The following is a 21,798-nucleotide window of genomic DNA, read 5'->3' as shown; positions in this document are numbered from 1 at the left end:
CCCATTATTTTTTTTAATAGCCAATAATATCTTCTATGTAAAGTGGAATTTGTCTCTGTATAGTAAGGTTTTCCTTTCAAGAGGAATCATAAAACATGAGTTGGGATGAATGAAAAACATTTCTTTTTTCTTTTTCTTTTTTTTTTTTTTTTTTGGTGAGGCAATTGGAGTTAAGTTCAACAAGGGTCACATAGCTAGTAAGTGTTAAGTGTCTGAGGCCGCATTTGAACTCAGGTCCTCCTGACTCCAGGGCCAGTGCTCTATCTACTGCACCACCTAGGTGTCCCTGAAAAACATCTCTTAAATAAATTTTAATTCATCTTTTGTTTTTTTACATCACCACAGTTTCCCCCAGTATTTCTCCCTCTCCACCTCCCAGAGAGCTATCCGATATAACAAATACTATTTTTTTAATCAGAAAAAGAAGAGGAAGATGAAAAATCTGCATAACTGATCAATACATTTTTAAAAGTCTGAAAATATGTGCAATCTACAACACTTGTGGACCTCCACATTTATGAAAGAGAAGGGTGGGTGTGTCTTCTCATCTCTCTTTGTTCCAGCCATGTTTGTTTGTTTGTTTTTATTTTTGCAACATGACCTTTTGATTTGTGTGTGATTGTTTCTTTCCACTCATAGTGTTGAAGTCATCATGTATATGGTTTTCTTGGGTCTGCTTACTTAACTCTCCATTAATTTATATAGATCTTCCCATGTTTTTCGATATTCACCACATCCATCATTTCTTAGAGCACAGTAGTATTCCATTACATTCATACGCCACACTTTGTCTAGCCATTTCCCAACTGATGGGCATTTATTTTGTTTCCAATTCTTTGCTACTACAAAAAGTGAAGTTATAAATATTTCAGATGTTCTTTTTATCAATGGATTCCTCAGGGGAGAAAGCCCAGCAACAAAACCCCTGGGTCAAAGGACATGGACATTTTCGTCATTTTATTTGCATTATTTCAAATTACTTTCCAAAATGGTTATACTGATTCACAGTTCCATCAACAATGAAAACAGTGTGCTTTTCTTTTCAGAAACCCTACAACACCATCTTTTGTCATCTTTGCTAGCCTGCAGAGTATGTGCTGAAATCTTAGGGATATTTTGATTTACATTTCTCTTATTAGTCATTTGGAGCACTCTTTTATGTGGTTATTAATAGCCTGCAATTCTTTTGAGAATTGTTTATTCATATTCTTTGACCAGTTATTTATAGGGGGATGGGTTTAAAAAAAAGGCATTTCTTAAGTATTTACTATATGCCTAGTACTGTGCTAAGGGCTGAGGATACAAACAGAAAATCCAGATAATCCCTGCTCTCATGGAGCTCACGTTCTAAGTAGGGTAGGAGGAGCCTGCTGTAGATCTGATGGAAAGCCCTGTAGTAATTAAGGTTGAGAGTCAAGGAAAACATGGAACTGCACAGCAGGTAGTATGGGGAGTTCAGAGATCATTTAGTGTAACTCCCAGATGAACCACGACTTTCCTCTACAACTTTCCCATGAGTCCTCTTTGAGAACAAAGCATAAACAACTTCCCCAACAAGGGTTCATCCTTCCTACATGTGACACCACCACAGATGAAGAACTCAATTCTTCCTTTAGCAGCCCATTCCATTTTAAATTTAGTTCGACAAAAATTTATTCCATTTTTCTATTGTTCTTATAATTAGAAAGGTTTTTCTTTCTCATAAAATCTATCCGTTGGTCTTAGTTTTAATCTCTACAAATAAAAAAAAATAATAATAATCTATCCCCCCTTCTCTGGGGCCCAGTGAACTTCCAGAAAATCTCAACACTGAAAAGCAGTTAACTTTTATCTGTATTATTCCAATTTTTTTCTTGTTTATTGTTTTCTGCTGAGTGAATATATATTCCCTCTTGGTAGATGCCATAGTGCTATTGCTGCTGCTTCTCATCTCATTCATTTTTGGTCTGGAAAATTGTTCATCATATCTTTAATCCAGGTCTATCTCAATCTTGTTGTTTTCCCCACCAATGCCGAAAACAAATGGAAGAATGAAATCAAACTTATGTGCAGTTATTGATATTTTTCAACTTCTTGCTCCATCCTCTATGGCAGTTCAATTGTCTCTCCGAGTAGGTCAAAGGGTACTTCACAAAATAGGTGAAAATTCAGAAGATATTGCTTCCAATTCCTGACCCAACAAGTTCAACATTTTGATTTATGCAATTCCTCCCCACCCTTCCCACACACATATACATTGATATCCTGTTTTCTACCCTATTTTCCTCTATTCCTCATTGCAGAACTAAGTGCTGACACACTGTAGTCCCAGACAAAGCAAGCATCTGGCTTTTGGGTTTTCCTGTTGCAGGGAGAGAGGGGGTGGAGTTGAATTCTACTGCAAGCCCTTTGTTCTTCTTGTGTAGCCTTACAAGAATAATGTGTCTGGTAGGGGTGCTGAGTGAGCAATTAGGGATCAGCCTTTTCTGCTCTTAATTAGATTGTTACCTTATTAGGGTTCTTGGTTTCTTAGCTTTATTTCTTGCACATAATTCCTATTTAGGAGATGGAAGATTGGGGAATGTGTCTAGGTCAAGTGACTCTGGCGCATATGTGTTTATATTTACTTGTCTAACCCATAAGAATATAAGCTTCTTATAACAATTATTCCAGTCTTTATACTTGTATCCTCCCCAGCACCTAGTACAGTGCTTGAACAGATGCTTAATGAAAACTTATTGATTGATTGATTGATTGATTGAAAGAGGCATCCAAAAGGCTGAAGATGGGGGGGAGATCCCCATCTCAAGGGTGGGCCTCCATTACTGTCTGAAGGCATCAGGTAACTATGCCTATTGTATTAGGCCAACTTGTGATAGGCACTGGGAAAAACAATGAAGATTGTTTCTTAGACTTCCCTTTTGGTACGAGAAAGGCTCAATTTCTGATACGTATTCATGATGTTTCATCAGTTTTCTTCTCTTCCCAGGAATTCTAAGCTAGTGATTAGTGGAGAAGAAAAAAGTGTTCCCTCTCATCTCTGCTTTTTTATCTTATGTCTAACTGCAGATTCGTTGTTCTTCTCATAGAAATAGAGGGCTATTTCTGGGGCCTTGGCTGAATTCTGAGAAACCTTCCCAGAGGTTCATTCCTCCACATCAGGCTCATTAGTGGCTTCATGGTAAAACAAACAACAAAGATTCCAATAAGTGTGCTCATAGAATTAATTTCTGTTATCAACTCAGTTCTTCTGAGCTAATCTCCAGATTCTAAATCTAAATTCAATAAAGAAGGAAATTTTTATTCAGTGCCATTTGCTCAGTACTTTACATTTTGGAGCATCTTGAATCTATGATTATAAGCCAGTAGGCAATTGCTGGTGGCTAGAATAGGCCATAGCATCCTGATATATCATCCAGCCTTTGTTGAATATCTCAAGTAAGGATAACTGTAATTGTTTTTTTGTTTTTGTTTTTGTTTTTTGCAGGGCAATGGGGGTTAAGTGACTTGCCCAAGGTCACACAGCTAGTAAGTGTCAAGTGTCTGAGGCTGGATTTGAACTCAGGTACTCCTGAATCCAGGGCTGGTGCTTTATCCACTGTGCCACCTAGCCGCCCCCGGATAACTGTAATTGTAAGAAAGATTTTTCCTTACATCAAACTCAAACAGACCTCTATGAAGTCTCAACCTATTGCTTCTAGTTTTGTGTCAGGCAGCCAAATAACATAGGCCTAATCCCATTTCCATACAAAACCCTTTAGAATACTTTAAGACCAATAAAACCACTTCCCATGACAAAATCCAGAGACCCTTTTTTGTCTTTCCAAGCTACCATCTTTTGACTGAGGTTCATCTTATCAAAATCCTTCCTAAAATGTGGTGCTCATAATTGAATGCAATACAGTAGGTGTATTGTGCATAAACATGTCTCCTATTTTATAATTATAAAGTTGTTGGGTTTTTTAACCCAAGTGTGCTATGTTACTCATCTTTCTATTGAATTTAATTGCATAACCCCAGTTCAGGATGGCTTAAAAGTCCCCTGAAGGACAGCCCTATGACAATGCATAGCTCTAGGGAGATGTGATTCTTGATTGACTAAGATCTTTCTGGAAGAGAGATACAAAAACGGGGAGAGATGAGGTGAGGAAGGACGCATGGATCAAAATCTGAATGACAGACAGACACGCATGAGAGGAAGATGCAGTACCCCATAATGCCCCTTGATTTCCAATGCCTGTACCCTGCAGAGATTGCTAAGTGCTAGCCAGGTGAGATCATTTTCTCCACAGTTGAAATGAGAATTTTTCTTGACTTCTGGTTCACAGAGTTGGCTTTACCTTTGTATATTCTATTGCATAAACTAATCTGCATAGGTTCCCCAATTAAAGTTTTACTTGCTTAGATAAAAATGTTTTCATGCTAGCAATGACTCTATTTTGTGTAAGATTTGTATAAGATTTTCTCTCCCATTTGGTGGGAAAGCCAAACTAATAGAGATCAAGTTAGCTGTTAGAAGAAGCATGCTAGTAATGCTTAATAACCAAATCTCTGAAAATGCACAACACATCTTCAACATTCATCTTTTTTATTAAAATTGCCTTTCTTAAATCTAAACAATCCACAAAACACTAAATTAAACCCCAATATGTAATACTTGCCAATTTCTATAGTGCAAAAACTCACACTGATAAGCAATTGGTTCTCATGGGCTTATGTCAACTGACTTCAGCACATCTCTAGTTGTTTGGGCAGAACAAACAACTCTTCCTCACCCAATGACCAGGGAAAGTAAATCTTATCTTGACCCCTTAAAAAGAATTGTACCATTCTTCCTTCCCCTCACCCTGCCCACTTTCTGGCTCCCAGAGCCCAGTGGTGGCAACAACGGAGTAACCAGAGTAGCCGCACTGAGGGAGAAAGCCCTTGAATTGCCCCCTCAGGAGGTAAATAAAATTGTATAATATTTCAGTCATGAAGTCCATGCTAAATAAGTCGAAGAATACCATTGGAAAAGTTATAGCTGATGTCCCCACCCCCCAATGCGATAATAGAAAATTTAGTCACCAAGGAGTTTGACATTGGTTGACATATAGCTACAGGTGGCAACAGGTTAGTTAACAGCACAAAAAAGGTCAGTCAAACACAAATTGATTAGTAATTTGTATAGAACCAGTAGGTATGTGCAAGTTTAGTTGATGTTCTTGGTAACTGGGAAACTTTGCCTTCCCCAGTGTCTCCTGACATTAAGGATGATAGATTCTAGGATGTAGAAACAAGTTTCTGAAGAATTGTCATTTTTACACAGCAGTGTGAAAATGGTTCACAGAAACCTTACTCTGGAAAAATATGATGAATAAAACTAGAGCTGTAAATTAATGGACTTAAATTTTTTTTATATCATTAACCAACACATCTGTTTGTTTGTAAAGAATGAGACTCAAATATGTCATCATTATGTCTGCCAGATTCTGAATATTTGGCTCCTGACTACATATTTTCTGTGAATTTTACAACAACCAGTGATATGTACACTTTAGTAGCTACTGTTTATACTATATTTAATAAAGAAAAAAAATCTATCTTTGAAGTGAACGAGCAAGAGATATATGCATGTGTGCATATATGTGTATGTGTTTCATTAAGCAATTGATCAGCTAATTCATCTAAGAACCAGCTCTCTACAGAATATACCCAAGTAAGACTATGAACATGTAAAATTATTTGTAAATATAACTCCACTTATTGATGCTGAGTGAAGTGAACAGAACCAGAACATTGTATAAGTAACGGCAGCAATGTGTGATGATCAGCTGTGATACTTGGTTCTTCTCAGCAATACAATGATCCATGACAATTCCAAAGGACTCACGATAGAAAACGTTCTCCATATCCAGAAAAAGAACTGTGGGATTTGAACAAAGATTGAACCATACTATTTTTACTTTTTGTGGTGGTGTTCTTTTATTTTTTTGAGGGTTTTTTCCTTTTGTTCTTATTCTTTCACAACATGACTAACGTGGAAATATGTTTAATGTGATTGTACATATATAACCTATATCAGATTGCTTGCCATCTTGGGGAGGGGGGAAGAAAGGGAGGGAAGGGAGAAAAGGAGAAAAATTTGGAACTCAAAATCTTATAAAAATGAATGTTGAAAACTATCTTTACATGTAACTGGAAAAAAATAAAATGCTATTAATATAAAAAAGGTGCACACACAAAAAAATATAATTCCACTTGATAGACCAGATATAGATCAAATGACAAAGGTTGCTTTCTTTAATGTTGCTGTTTTTATTTTGATTTTTTATTCCAAAGAGATCATCTTTAGAAATCAGTTTTTTCAAATTTCCAAAGGTTCTGACCAAATTACCCAAGTGTATGGTAGTACAAAGAATTTTGCATTGCTTAACCTCAGAATTTGTAAATCCTGTCATGCTTCCTTTGATTTTGCCTAATGTTTTACTAATTTCTGAAGACTGAACAAGAGTACTACGTCGAGTTAATTCTACCTGACCTTGCCATCTTTAATAGAGCCTCCTGAGATTATGTTAATTTTCCTGGGGGAAGAAAATGATTTGCTACTATCTAAAACCCTTCCAGATGAAATAAAGAATAGCATTCTACCAATGGCTTATAAAACTTTAGAATCTTTGATTCAAATCCTAGAAATTTATCTAAACATAGTTCTAACCTTTGTAAACCTCCAAGTCTATCCATCTACAAAAAAATCACCTTATACCAAGAATTAAAACTGCATGTTTACAAACATCTTCCCTTGCTACTGATGTAAATTCATCAGTGTGCTTAAGAAAGACTTTGGAATACAGGGTAAGTTCCTGATGACATTCTACCCTTTCTACAACAAATTAATTCCAAAGAATCTGCAGTTCCTGTGGGAATTTTAGGTATTTACAAGTACACTTTTACACATAAAAAGATGGGAATTACTGAAGAGTAGTTTGCTTGGAAACTATTGCCTTTTTTATTATTCCTCTGAATATTAAATGCAATCTGTGTGTGTGTGTGTGTGTGTGTGTGTGTGTGTGTGTGTGTGAGGAATTGGGGTTAAGTGACTTGCTTAGGGTCACACAGCTAGTAAGTGTTAAGTGTCTGAGGCCAGATTTGAACTCAGATCCTCCTGAATCCAGGGCCGGAGCTCTATCCACTGTGCCATCTAGCTGCCCCTAAAAGCAATCTTAATCTCAATGAGTTCAATTCTTTTATTTTGGTCATAAAAGAGATACTTAATAGACTGGAAGCTGAATATAAAACCAAACTGGAGTAACTTCACTTAATGCAAGAGCAGAAGGAGATGTGAGGGAGGGTCAAGGTAACAGATTAGGGGCAGGAAGCCAAACTCCCCCAACATTCCTGTCCAAACAACTTTAAAATAACTCTTCAAATCAAATTCTGAAGTGGCAGTGCCAAAAGATCAGACATTTTTCAGGCCCAAGACAACTTAGAAGGTCAGGAGAGGACTTTTCATGAAACTGAAGTGGAAGCCACCTAGAGTGCACACAGTGGCAGCAGCAGTGGGCCTGGGTGGGGTCTGCAACAGTAGCTTCAGGAACCCTCAGACCAGAGACAATAAGGAAATTAAACAACTGGGGGGCAGCTAGGTGGCACAGTGGATAGAGCACCAGCCCTGGAGTCAGGATTACCTGAGTTCAAATCCGGCCTCAGACACTTGAGACTTACTAGCTATGTGACCCTGAGCAAGTCACTTAACCCCAATTGCCTCACCAAAAAAAAAAATTGATCAGAGAGTACAGGGGACCCTGAGCCAACTGTGGGCCCATATGGACACTGTGATCAGGTGCTGTTTAGCAATTCCACTGCCTACATGCAGTTCTGGATTCTAGGGCAGAAAGGAGTACTAGCACTTGTGACTACTGGGGAACAGGGAACAGTGACAGTTTCAGGGTATAGAGCAGCACTGACAAGATAAACATCAGGATGACTGGAGATGGTTCCAGATTCAGTGAGAGATCTTGGCCTTTCCCAGGTCTCAGTTGGTCTGAGGCAATGCCCATTCAGTGATTAATAAAGAATGAGGCAAAGACTGAACTACTTTACCAAGTCAAAAGATGGATGGGTGGGTGGGTAGATGGATGGATGGATGGACAGATACATAAATCTGGGAGGGGAAGCCCCTCAGGGTTCCCCACCTCTCCCATTCCCTTTCCTTCCTTCTCTCCCTCATTCCTCTCTCTCTCTCTGTCCACATACAGAATCATACCCTTATCTATAGGTGCTCTGCCCAAAGGAATACATAAGGCCCTTCCTGGGTAAAGACCAGAACTCAGACCATGAGAATGGTGACCACATTCCTCCCTGGATGCACCCTCCTTGAAAATACCAAAAACTTACAGACTTGGGGCAGTGTCTCCCTACTCCCAGATGAGTAGAGCCCAACTTTAACATAAAGTCTAGAAATAGACTGGACAAACAAGCGACCAAACAAAAAGAACCTGATCATAAAAAGGTATTATGCTATTAGGGAGGTTCAGAACACAAATTTGGTAGAAGACAACATGAAAAGATCTATAAGCAAAGCCTCAAAGAAAAAAGCAAATTGGACACAAGTCCAAAAAAAATTCCCAAAATAATTTAAGAGTGGTAGAAGAGGGGCAGTTAGATGGCACAGTGGATAGAGCACTGGCCCTGGAGTCAGGAGTACCTGAGTTCAAATCCGGCCTCAGACACTTAACACTTACTGGCTGTGTGACCCTGGGCAAGTCACTTAACCCCAATTGCCTCACTAAAAAAAAAAAAAAAGAGTGGTAGAAGAAAAAGTGGGGAAAGTAATGAGAGTGATACAAGAAAATTATGAAAAGAGAACAGCTTGTTAAAAGAGGCACAAAAAAAATCACTGGAGAAAATAACTACTTAAAAAAGCAAAATTGGCTAAATGGAAAAAGAGATATAAAAACTCACTGAAAAAAAGAATTCCTTAAAAATTGGAATTGGGCAAGTACAAGTTGACTCCATGAGACATCAAGAAACAATAAAACAAAAGTCAAAAGAATGAAAAAAATAGAAGAAAACTAAATATCTCATTGGAAAAACCACCAACCTGGATAATAGATCTAGGAGAGATACTTTAAGAATTTTTGGACTACCTAAAAACCATAATCAAAAAGAGACGAGGGCGGCTAGGTGGCGAAGTGGATAAAGCACTGGCCTTGGATTCAGGAGGACCTGAGTTCAAATCCAGCCTCAGACACTTGACACTTACTAGCTGTGTGACCTTGGGCAAGTCACTTAACCCTCATTGCCCTACCAAAAAAAAAAAAGAGACGAGACATCATATTTCAAGAAATTATCAAGGAAAACAGTCCTGATATCCTGGAATACAATGATCACCTCCTGAAAGAGATCACATAATAAAAATTCTCAGGAATAATTCTAGCTAAGTTCCAGAGCCCCCAGGGTCAAGGAAAAACTATTACAAGCAACTAGAAAAAAAACATTCAGATATCATGGAGTCATAGTCAAGATCACACAAGATTTAATAGCTTTATGACATTCCCAAAAGCAAAGGAGCTAGGAGTACAACCAAGAATAATCTACCCAGCAAAACTGAGTATGGAGGGGGGGGGGGGGGGGGGGGGGGGGGGGGGGAACAGCTAGGTGGTCCAGCAGATAAAGTACCAGCCCTGGATTTAGGAGGACCTGGGTTTATATCTGGCCTCAGACACTTGACACTTAACTAGCTGTGTGACCCTGAGCAAGTCACTTAACCCCAAGTGCTTTACCAAAAAAAAAAAAAATTAAAAAAAAAAACCCTGAGTATGATCCTTCAGGATATTATTTCATTAAATATTCATTTTTACCCTGAAGGATTATACTCAATTTTATAATATTCATTTTTACCCTGAAGGATCATATTCAGTTTTACTGGGTAGATTATTCTTGGTTGTAATCCTAGTTCCTTTGCCTTTGGGAATATCATAGCACTCCTAAATCTTGTATGATGGTGATTATGACTACATGGTATTTGAATGTGTTTTGGTTTTTTTTTTTCTGGTTGCTTGCAACAGTTTCTCCTTATAAGCATTCCAATGAAAAAACAAGAGTTGAAGAGAAAATCTGACATTCAAACACAATACTCAAAGAGAAGTATAAAATGGCTATGAGGTTGTGTAGTAGATTGAGCTCTGAACCAAGAATGAAGAAGACCCGAGTTCAAAGGCAGCCTCAAACACTTTTAGCTATGTGTCCCTGGGCAAGTCATTTTACCTTTGCTTATTTCATTAATTATAAAATGGGAATTATAGCACCTACCTCACTGGGTTGCGACGAGATATTTATAAAAAATATGACACAATATTAAGCACATAATAAGTGCTTAATAAATGCTTATTCACTTATTCCCTTGCTTTTTCATCATTTCTTATGATGCAATGATGTTTCACTGCATTCATATACCAGAGTATATTTAACAACTCCCCAACTGCCTAAGTTTTCATCTTTCTTTTTTGAATTTGACCTGGACATCTCAATGAGGATATCTGATCAGTATCTCAAACTCATAACCAAAACAAAAGTTATCTCTGAAAGCTCCCCATTCCTTTTCTGCTCCACTGTTGCCAGTTGTGTTGGCTCAAGCTTTTCCTCCAAACTCGTCCCACTCAGAGAACTCTAATCTGTTGACATTAAGTGTTCTATTAGTTGTCTTGCCTTAGGGCCACCATTTTTGTTGAACGGGAATATTTAGCTTGGAGAGAACAAGTCTATGCTCAGTCCAGTCCTCTATGCTACACATTGCCTTCATCACTCTCATATCCTGTCTGTCTCTTCTCCTTACAGTGACATAGTCTATTAAATGCCAATGTTTGCTGCGAGGATGCATCCATAAAGTTTTATTGTTTTTAGGTAAATGGAAGACAGTGTTGGTGATGAGAAGGTTATGAGGTGTACAAGTCTACAGTAGTAAGTGACCATTGCTATTGCTGTTTCTAACTCCATTCCTTCTAAGGACTCTGCCATGTCTGATAGTCTGTGCCTACTCTTAATGGTAAAGTCACCCAGCATTATAAGTTTATCTTCTTTTGGCACATTGATGATGAGAGTCTCCAGGTCTTCATCAAATTGTCTTTGACCTCATCAGGGTTCATCATGGTGGGAGCTGATGATGGTGGTGTGGTGCTTTCCTGAAAGTGGCAATCGCATTTTCATAAGCCTGTCATCCACTCCTTTTGGTAGGCATACAAGCCTTGTTGACTAAATGAGTTTTGATTGTGAAACCTACACCAACTTCATGGTGCTCCCTTTCACTCTGGCCACTCTATAAAAATCTGTATCCAGCCCTGACTTCAATAAGCTGGCTTCATTTGCCAGTCTTGTTCACTCAGGGATTTGATTAGAATAAATGCAATTGGGATAACCAAACAAAAAGTCTTACATTTAGATTCAAGAAACCAATTTTACAAGTTCATGATGGGGGAAGTGAATATATTCCTTGCTCAGCTCCCTATTGTTTTTTAATCCCAGTTCTTCATATACATTTTTTTTTTAAGTGAGGCAATTGGGGTTAAGTGACTTGCCCAGGGTCACACAGCTAGTAAGTGTTAAGTGTCTGAGGCTGGATTTGAACTCAGGTACTCCTGACTCCAGGGCCAGTGCTCTATCCACTGCGCCACCTAGCTGCCCCCTTCATATACATTTTAAAGAAAACAGTTTTCATCAGTCTTCAAAGTTCTCCTGAATTTGAAGAATGAAAACATTTTCAGACATGGCCAATGTGTAGATCTGTTTTGCTTAAGTATTCAAATTTGTTATAGGGGTTTTGTTTTTTTAATAGGGAGATTTTTGAAGAGAGAAACTTTTTACTAAAAAAGGAGGAAAAGAAAAATATATAAAAGAGAACTGGAAATTAGGAAGGAGACGGACAACTAGGGCAGCTTTTAAAGTAATGTTGCATTTATTATATATATTTTTAAAAGAAATGGAAACTGCATATAATGGAGATGTGCAGTTTTGTATGCAACCTGCTTTTTGGTTTTTTTATAAACATATGTTTGTTCATGTTTGTCAAGTTCAGAAAAAAAGATCGATTTATCCCTACTTGTCACCACTCTATACAGAAGCTCCCTTCAGACATATAAAATGAATTACCAATATCTAAAATAATATTTAATGTGAAAGAGATGAGTCATATAAGTCTCTCAAATAAATTAGGGATATGTCAAAAAATATATTTTGAAATTAAGAAACAAATATTTCATTCAATTCCTCATTATTTACCTTATTAATGATTTCATTTAATGCCTCTACTTTTAAATTCATGCATTTTATATACTCTGGCTCAGAGATGTACTAGTGGGAGTTCAGAAGGCTAAGGTTTTGAATAGCTGATGGCCCAAAATAGCACATCTAACCTGGTGAGAAGCAAGGGGTCCCAGATTACTACCTTCAAAAAAGAAGATAATAGGCCTTGTATTCCCACTACAATTATTTGTAATTTTTCAGTTAAACTTAAAAACTTTATTTCTTCCCTCAACTGGAGGATAAAGTATATATTACAATAAAGGACCATAGGTACAATAACATTTCCTCTTAACAAAGGATACTACCATTTTATCCCAAACGGCTTGATTTAAGTGCCTTCCTAAATCTGAATAGCACTTATCATTGCTAAGTTTAGGAGATGCAAATAGTTTATACTATTTCCTTTTTCAAATATAATGGGGGAGGGAAAGAAGAGTAAGTCAATGTAAAATGTGATTTTTTTTTTGCCCCCATGAATTTTTACCAAGTACTGGATTTGGAGCTAAAGAACTAGTTTTCAAATCTCAACTGTCACTTTCCACTCGTGTGAACTTGGACAAGTCAAAATTTCTCTGAACTTATTTTTTGATTTATAAAATAAGAAGGATGGAATAGATGACCCATAAAGTACCTGAAGCTTTAAATCTATGATCCTATGATCTTCAAATGACATGGGAAATAATTGTCATATGGGTGTCTCTCATTTCTTTTGTTTGCCTCTTAAGGCAAAGTCAAGGATTCTTCCTTCTCTTCTTTTTCTCCAATTGCTGCTGTACTCTTTCTTCTTTTTTCTTCAAATAATTAGTCATGTTATCAAATGTGGTCTTGTAGAGACTGCTAAAGCTGTCATCCATGCCAGGAGATCCTGTGAGGGGAAAAAAAGAATAATAAATAGGGAATCTTTAACAGCAGGATGCTGATATGCCATCAAAATAGAAATGAACTTTCTCAAGGCCCCATTATAAGGGTAATACTTTATTAATTAGTTAATGCATATACTACATTATTTAGGAAAGATGGATTGTCCTTATATCAAATTGATGAATGGGTAGCCTTAGAAATTAGGAAATAGCTAGAACATGATGCATAGAAAACTGCAATCAAGAAACTAAAACTCTAGGCCTCAGATTCCTTATTGTTAAAACTAGCTCACTAAAAAAAAAATAAATAATTTTTTAAAAAGAAAAAAACTTTTTAATTAAAAAAACTAGATTACTTCAGTTCCAAAATTTTTAAATTTTGTGATTCAATTGACTCATGAAGTATTTAAGCCAATGTTTTTCTTTATTTAAAAAACGGAAATATTTTATTCAAAATTTAACATCAAACATAAATACAATGAAAAAGTTTCATAGTAACTACTTATACTTAATATCAATGTCTTTAGGTATTACAGAAAATGCTGCTCCAAAATTCTCTGAATAAGTAACTCAGACCTGCTGCCCTCCCTGCATTGGGAGCCCCCCCCCCCCCCCCCCCCCCCCCCCCCCCCCCCCCCGCGGAAGAGACACATTACAATGGTGGAATGCTAACACCTTCAGGACATATTCCAAACCATGGAATTATTGAGTCAAAGGGTATGACCATTTTGTGAGTTTTACTACATTTGGAGATGACTCAAAACTCCAATAAAGCCATCAATAAGTATATCTTTCTTTTTGCTAACACTGATTTTCATTACTTTTTTTTTTTTTAGTGAGGCAATTGGGGTCAAGTGACTTGCCCAGGGTCACACAGCTAGTAAGTGTTAAGTGTCTGAGGCCGGATCAGAACTCAGGTACTCCTGACTCCAGGGCCGGCGCTCTATCCACTGCGCCACCTAGCTGCCCCTTTCATTACTTTTTAAAAAATGTTTTCAATATCTTTTGTAGCCAAATTTGTCCAAGTATTTCTCCCTCTCTAGCCTCCCTGAGTCTAATCTTATATAACAAATATTCAGAAAAAAAGAGAAAAGGAAATTTAACATCCCTAAAGTTATTTTAAATATGCCTTTATTTTAGGTGGTTTTTGTTTTATAGTTATTGGCATAAAGATTCTGTGTATTTCTATGTATATTAAGTGTCAAATATTCAAGGATTTTTATTATCCCATACAGGTTTTTCCCAAAAAAACCTTATTATTTATTTTTAACATTTATTTTTTAAAATCTTGAGTTCCAAATTCTTATTCCTTCTAGCCTCTCCCCTAGTCATTAAAAAGGCAAACAATATATCAATTATATATGTGAAATAATGCAAAATATATTTCCATATTAGTTATGTGGCCAAAAAAGGCAAGAAAAAGAAAAAAAGTGAAAAAGTGATGTTTCAATTTGCCCTCAGAGTTCATCAGTTCTCTTTCTGGAGGTAGATAGCATTTTCCATCATGAGTCCTTTGGAATTGTCCTGGATAATTTTATTGAAAAGAGTAACTTTTTTTTTTAATTTAGAATTTTATTTTTCCAAATTACATTTATCAAATGCTTTGCTAAAATCTAGGTAAATGATACTGAATTTGATATATTAATTCAGGGTTTTGTTTTGTTTCTTAAAACTTCATCTATGATTTCTTCAGTTTAGGGAGTTCCTACTGAGGAACTTCTCCTGATTCAGATAAACACCTCTGTAATATATTATATTAGAGAGTTCCCTGGGTCATAAGATGGTTAAGTTAATTTCCTGGAGTTGGACAACTAGTATATATGAAAAGAAAGACTTGAATCCAAGGCCAGTTCTAACTACTATGCAATGCCTCACGAAATTTAGTAACCCCTGTTTTAAGGTTAGCTGGGTATGCACTGGTTTTGGGGGGTGGGTTTTTTTGGCGGGGTGGGGGAGGCAGGGCATTGAGGGTTAAGTGACTTGCCCAGGATAACACAACTAGTGTAAAGTGTCTGAGGCCAGATTTGAATTCAGGGTCTCCTGAATCCAGGGCCAGTGCTTTATCTACTGCACCACCTAGCTGCCCTGATATGCACTGTTCTTGATGAACCTAAGCTATGCTGGCTTTTTGTAACTATTTGTTATCAACTATTTGTAACTATTACTTCCTTTCTTAGAAGTTCACTAGATTCTTCTTTCACAGCATGACTAATGGAGAAATATTTTAATGTGACTGTACATATATAACCTATATCAGACTGCTTGCTGTCTTGGGGAGGGGGAAGGGAGGGAACAGAGGGAGAAAAGTTTCAAACTAGAAATCTTATAAAAACAAATGTTGAAAATTATCTCTACATGTAACTGGAAAATAATAAAATACTTTTATGAAAAAAAAGAGAAAAAGTTCACTAGCCTTTTCTTTAATAATCCATTACAGAATTTTTGTTGAGCCTTAATGTAAGGCTAGCTAGCTTAAAGCTACTATCCTCTGCTCTCTAACTTTAAAAAAAATGATTTGTCCTTTTGCAGTACCTCTCTAGTTCTCCATGATTACTTGGGTGGCTAGCAATCACATGGGTCAGGTGCTCTCTCATCTCTTGGGCATCACTTCCTATAAGTGATTTTTTTTTCTATCCTTTACCCATATAAATGCCATTCTATTTGGAGAAAATTGCAGCTCTATCTTTTCCTTGTTTTAAGTTATCACTGTCTCACCTACATATACCAATTTTCCTATCCCTGTTTTTGCCCTGTTCTTTGTCTCAACATAATTAAAAGCCCACCCTACCCACAAAATGAAACCCCCTTTTGTTGTCCTTAGCTTTCCTTGATAGCCTCTCAGCATATTCAAGCTTTAACACTTATATTTTTCTTTTGATAGCCTTCTTGGTGTTGTCATGCCAAATATAAACTTGACTCCTCAAAATAAATAATCTTCTAAATACGCAACTGTATTCTTAGCTAATACTGTATTTACTAATTTTGGATCTATATTCAAAAGCAAAACCAGACTATAACTTTGTTAGTATGACTTTTTAATTTTTAAAATCAATTCCAATTTGCCAGCTACAAGGTAATGAGTAATAGTCAATTTTTTCTGATATTTCTGAATAATCTTTGTAATACAGTTATAATTTATTCTTGAAAAGTTTGAAAGAATTCTGTTGGAAAACTTTCTCCAACAAATTTGTTTATTTTGTGGGGAAACATCTTTGTCTATTTCTCTTATTTCTTCCTTTCCAGACAGGTTTGTCCAAATTATTAAATTCTTATTACATAAATTTTGGAAATTACTATTTTTATAAATAAACAGCTATTTCCTTTTAGTACTACAATGGCTCTATGTAATATTTCCTAATAATATTTTCATTTTGTGTGTGTTTTTTGTAAACTCTCATTTTACAAATATAATTTAACCAAATGTTAATTTTTCTTCTCATTTTAAATTTGAATTTTCTGGGGGGAAAGGGGGGTGAGAGTCAGCTCTTGGTTTTAATTATCTACTATTCTTTCATTTTCTACTTTCTGCTCTTATTTTCACCCTTAATATCATCCAAGCATCATACATTTACTTTGATTTCAAGTGCCCTCTGGCTTGGTGATCATCTTTTTTTTAAATTTTTTTGGGGGGGTGGGGTGGGGCAATGAGGGTTAAGTGACTTGCCCAGGGTCACCCAGCTAGAAAGTGTCATGGGTCTGAGGCCGTATTTGAACTCAGGTCCTCCTGAATCCAGGGCCGGTGCTTTATCCACTGTGCCATCTACCTGCCCAGGCATCATACATTTAGAGCAGCATAGGACCTCTGAGGAAATTTAGTCCAACCTCTTCATTTTAAAGATGAAGAAAATGATGTGCAGACAGGATGAATATATCAACTAGTAAGTGGCAGAGTATAAACCCAGGTTTTCTGATTCCCAATTCAAAGCTCTTTCCACTATATCATGCTATTGTCCAGATGAGCATTTTTTCTATGAAATATTAGAAAGTATAACTGATATTTTTTCTATTATGAATTTAATGTTTCATCCCTTTTTTATCACTATGTGAACTCCTTATTGACCTCATTACATATTTTCTAGTTTGAAGTCTTTTTTATCAAAGAAAATCACACTCTTCCTTTTTCAAATCTCCAAAAGCATGACCCAGCTCAAGTAAATCTTTCTGGTCAGTATTTCCTAATAGCAAAAAAGTAATATCTTATCCGTTTCTAAAACTTCTTTTAAAAGAAAAAACTGGACTATTCACATTTATTTTATAGAAAACAAACACAACTGGTGCAACATTTTCCTCTTATTCTTGACGTTGGATAAAGGAAGTTAAATCAATCTTAACATTATATATCGATTTCAACTAATACGATTAAATAAAGCATTTTATATTTTTAGTTTATTAAACTATTTAGTCCTAAGGCTTCCCTGAGGTTTTGATTCCACGAGCCCTTTACTGAAGACCATCTTTGAAATTGCCAGTTCCTTTTCCTCTTCTTCCCTTTCATTTGTGTTAAACAGTTTTTCATTAGTAAATATGAAAATATCTTAATGTCATTTAATCCTGTATCATTCATAATACACTTTTTAATCAAAACTTTAATTCTTGTTTCTATTCTAAGTAGAAGAGATAACATACCTTATTCACACATATGTCCATTTAGGCATATATTAATACCTAACTACAAATAAGTAAATTCTTCTTCTTCTTAATTACTTATTTAGGGGATAGCTAAGTGGCGCAGTGGATAAAGCACTGGCCCTGGATTCAGGAGGACCTGAGTTCAAATCCAGCCTCAAACACTTGACGCTTACTAGCTGTGTGACCCTGGGCAAGTCACTTAACCCTCATTGCCCCGCCCCACCCCACCCCCAAATTACTTATTTAGCCAATTTTCTTTTGTTTTTGCTGTCTGTGGAGAGCTCTTTTGTTGTGGATTTTGTTGATAAATTCTACTCAAAAAAATAGTGTCACTAGATTGCAGAATACATGAAGGAGAGTATGGTATAAGAAGACTGGTAAGGTAGGAAGGGGGCCAGGTTATGAAGATCATTAAAAGCCAAACAGAGGATTCTGAATTTAATCTGAGATAATAGGAAAGCTAATGAGAGGAAAACAAGTGGAGGCACTCATTATAGATGTTTTTCTCAAGGAGTTTAGATACAAAAGGAGAAATCTAGGACAATAGCTTGGGAAGATGAATGCATTAAGTAAGGGATTTTTGAGAATAGAGAGGGAAAAAAGCATATTTGTTGTTAATATAGAAGCAGCCAGTAAATAGGCAGATATTGATAATTAGTGAGAATAGAAATAACAGAAGGGATGATCTGTTGGAGAAGATGGGATGGAATGGGATTACTTGTGTATACAGAGGGATCAACTCAGCAGTTGATAGAGAAGGAAGTGAATGCACATCTTCCTCTGCCTTTCTAGAATCAGGAGGTCCACTTGGTTTGTATATAACTCAATAAACCCTACCGTCAGATCAAATGATGATGTATTTCCTTTAATTCCTGAACCTGACTGGCACATTGAGGAAATATCTTTTATAGATTAGAGACTCTTATATTCCTTCCTGACCAAATACAAACAACAAATTAAATCTGCCATGAGTTCACACCAACTTGGAATGAATCATGAGATAACTGTCTTTTTTATGCATGTGCTTTATAAGCATAAGCTTAATAGAAACTCAAAGTTGGACAAGACCTTAGAGATTGCTTAGCCTAGCCTCATTTTATATATGAAATGGCTGAGGCCAAGAATTTTTAAGTGGCATATTAAGATTCACAAAGTTAAGTGATAAATCTAGGATTTAACTCTGGGCAAGTCTAATCTCTAAGGCAACTCTCTAAGACTAAGCTACCAAATAACTGCTGATCTGTCCTAGTCAAAGGAATTATTAACACCAAATGAAATCATAGGTGCAGCCCCCTTTCCCTCAAAATAGCTATGACTTGTAATGTTGAAGGCACTTTCCTTTTCCTTCCTAGACTGAGATAGAGAAGTAATGCTGAAAATTGTCAGTTTCCCTAAGGAGTGAGAACACCTTGTCAAACAGGAAATCCCAGGCATCATTTCAGACATTACATGAACAAGTAAATATCTCACCACCTTCCACCATGGTCCAGTTCTCATGTAGGTTACTGGAGATTTTCTTTAACACCTCATTTTTGGAAACCGGCTGAGGAAGACAAAAAATGCCAACACTTATCAGAAGTAAAATGCAATGTACATGGAGCTCTCACCATAAAGAGGAAAAACAAATGTCTCTAGGAAAGCAAAAGAACTGAAACCACCTTGGGTCTGTATGATGCTTTACAGTTTTCAAAGCAGTTTAGATACATTAGTATTCATCCTTATAAATGATGAGGTAAACAGGGAAGGTATCATAAATCCATCTTAAGGATGAAAAAAATGAGGCTAAATACATGATATGCCACAGTTAAACAGCTAACACACTGGTAGAGCTAAGACTAGATCCCAAACTCTCACTGCGGGTTCAACTATACTATATTGCTTCTTCCTGCAAAACAAAAACAAAAACTGGAGTATGGTCAAGAAAAAATTTTAAGAAAAACTGAAAGTATGCTGCACAGGGCTGGTATTGTACATCCTTAATCTATCTAAATGTGACTAATGACTGTTATTTAAAAGCATGCTTCTTACCTGCCACTGTCCATTCTCAAGGTGATACAGCAAAACTGGCATTTCTCTACACTCTTGTAAAACCCAAAGCCCTTGCGTTTCCTCAAAAGCGATGTCCCACACTCTGTGATTAAAGGTAAGTTGTTGTCTATAAATCAGCTGCTTCTTGGTGTCATCAAGTTGGAAGATGTAGATTACAGGAATACTTTTAAGAAAGAAAAAGAATTTTTTTTTTAAGTACAACTAGATTCCCTTGGGTCTAACAATTCAAACGGAAAAAATCTAGGGGTTTTACTGAAGTGCAAAATCAGTGAGCCAACACTGTGACCAGGGGTGGGGTGTGGCTATTTGCTTTTATGGTCAAATTTCCTTGGGATTGAAAATACGAAAGTTGTAGTCTCAGAAACAGAAATCCAAGACTGTAACTATTGCTTTAAAGCTATTATGATACTCAAAGATACCTGTATATATTTTTACAAACTTATAGTTATGTGCATAGTTTTATATATACTAAGTTTTTAAAGCTCTCACCTTTTGAATTCAAAGGTTGGATAGTATTTAGTTCATCATAAAGGCCTATCATCCTGCTCTTTTCACATTAGCAAGACACTGCCCAATCATATAATATCTTTTTTTCTCTTTTTTTGTGAGGCAACTGGGGTTAAGTGACTTGCCCAGGGTCACACAACCAGGCAGTGTTAAGTGTCTGCCAGATTTGAACTCAGGTCCTCTTGATTCCAGGGCTGGTGCTCTATCCACTGTGCCATCTAGCTGTCCCCAAATCATATAATATCAATGGCTTGTTGTATTCTGTTTTATCAGGGGCAATGTGGTCAACATTTAGTGAGACAACTAATCAACAAACATGTATTAACTGGATACTAGTGATGTCCTTCACTTGGGTTCTTCATTATAGCCTTCTCATAATCACATGTACCTCTTCACTGCCCTCTGTGCGGTACTGAAAAGGTGATAAGAAAGAGCAATAATGATCATTTGGTAGCTTACCAGTCACATAAAATGGCAATGCAGTTTTCTTGGCAACAGTAAGTTATCCTTGACACTGCGAATATCTGAAGGAAAAAAAAAAGAGAGAAGAAAGCTAATAGCTTACGTTTCTGTAGTGTTTTGAAGTTTACAAAGTATCTTGTAAAGAAAAGATTTATCTTGAAGACTGGTTGCATAGACAATTTAAGGATTACAAGTTTGCCAAAAGAACACAAAGAAGCAAAAATCCTAAACACAGTCATGCAAGAAATACAAGAAAACTATCCAAAATTGCTAAACATAAAAACAAAAGACCAATCAAAATAATCTATATAAAAATCCTTATGCTGCATACACACCAAGACTCATAATGGTTAAACTGAACAACTCCAGTGACAAGTTCTACAAAGTGAGCAGGTGAAAAGAAATTTAAATAACACAAGATTATTCTGTACCCCTAAGAAATTTCTATAAAGAATATAATGTGTTCTGAAAAGAAAAGGGGCTCAAGATGTAACCTAAGGTGATGTATTCTAGAAACTAGAGCCTAATCATTAATAAAACAATGAATATTCACTTTTAAAAAAGGATCTGAAACATCTAGAAAGGTAACCTGATGAAAAAATCATTTGCTTCTCAACACCCCAAATGAAAGAGAAGGGGAAACAAATACAATAACCAAGAACAACAATAAAATAACAGAGAGATCATTAAGAGATTTTTCTTTCTAAAGGTATACCGAAGGAGACAAGAGTGAAAGCAGAAGGCAATGGAAGTAACAATGGAGAAGAAAAGGTAGAGAAAAATCTATTGTGTTTAAGGTGAGCTAAAAGAAGCAGGTATAATAATCATGATCTCAGGGGCAGCTGGAGGGTACAGTAGATAAAGCACCAGCCCTGGATTCAGAAGGACCTGAGTTCAAATTTGACCTCAGACACTTGACACTTACTAGCTGTGTGACCCTGGGCAAGTCACTTAACCCTCATTGCCCTGCCAAAAAAAGAAAACAAGAAAAAGAAAAAATCATGATCTCAGACAACAAAAAAAACAGCAATTA

The 21,798-nt window shown here is 36.5% G+C and overlaps 1 protein-coding gene and 1 pseudogene across 3 annotated transcripts in view; one reads left to right on the top strand and one right to left on the bottom strand.

Annotated features, from left to right (window-relative positions):
- Positions 1–400: 400 nt before the first annotated feature.
- Positions 401–5,758, top strand: LOC122745870 (annotated as a pseudogene).
- Positions 5,759–11,892: 6,134 nt separating this feature from the next.
- The window catches only part of WDR4 (WD repeat domain 4), a 46,259-nt gene continuing 36,353 nt past the window's right edge, over positions 11,893–21,798 (bottom strand). For 2 of the 3 annotated variants that reach the window (XM_043998977.1, XM_043998979.1), the window contains exons 8-11: positions 20,763–20,827; positions 19,776–19,959; positions 19,218–19,290; positions 11,893–13,123 (exon numbers count right to left, since the gene is read on the bottom strand). In XM_043998977.1, coding sequence (XP_043854912.1) covers positions 12,990–13,123; positions 19,218–19,290; positions 19,776–19,959; positions 20,763–20,827 — 456 coding nt within the window. In that variant the 3' untranslated portion in view covers positions 11,893–12,989. The remainder of the gene's footprint in view (positions 13,124–19,217; positions 19,291–19,775; positions 19,960–20,762; positions 20,828–21,798) is intronic. The other variant, XM_043998978.1, reaches the window with a different exon arrangement.

The sequence above is a fragment of the Dromiciops gliroides genome, chromosome 3 (genome assembly GCF_019393635.1).
Source record: "Dromiciops gliroides isolate mDroGli1 chromosome 3, mDroGli1.pri, whole genome shotgun sequence".
Classification (NCBI taxonomy): domain Eukaryota; kingdom Metazoa; phylum Chordata; class Mammalia; order Microbiotheria; family Microbiotheriidae; genus Dromiciops; species Dromiciops gliroides.
The sequence above is the reverse complement of the archived record's forward strand: the minus strand, read 5'-3'. Positions and strand labels throughout refer to the sequence as shown.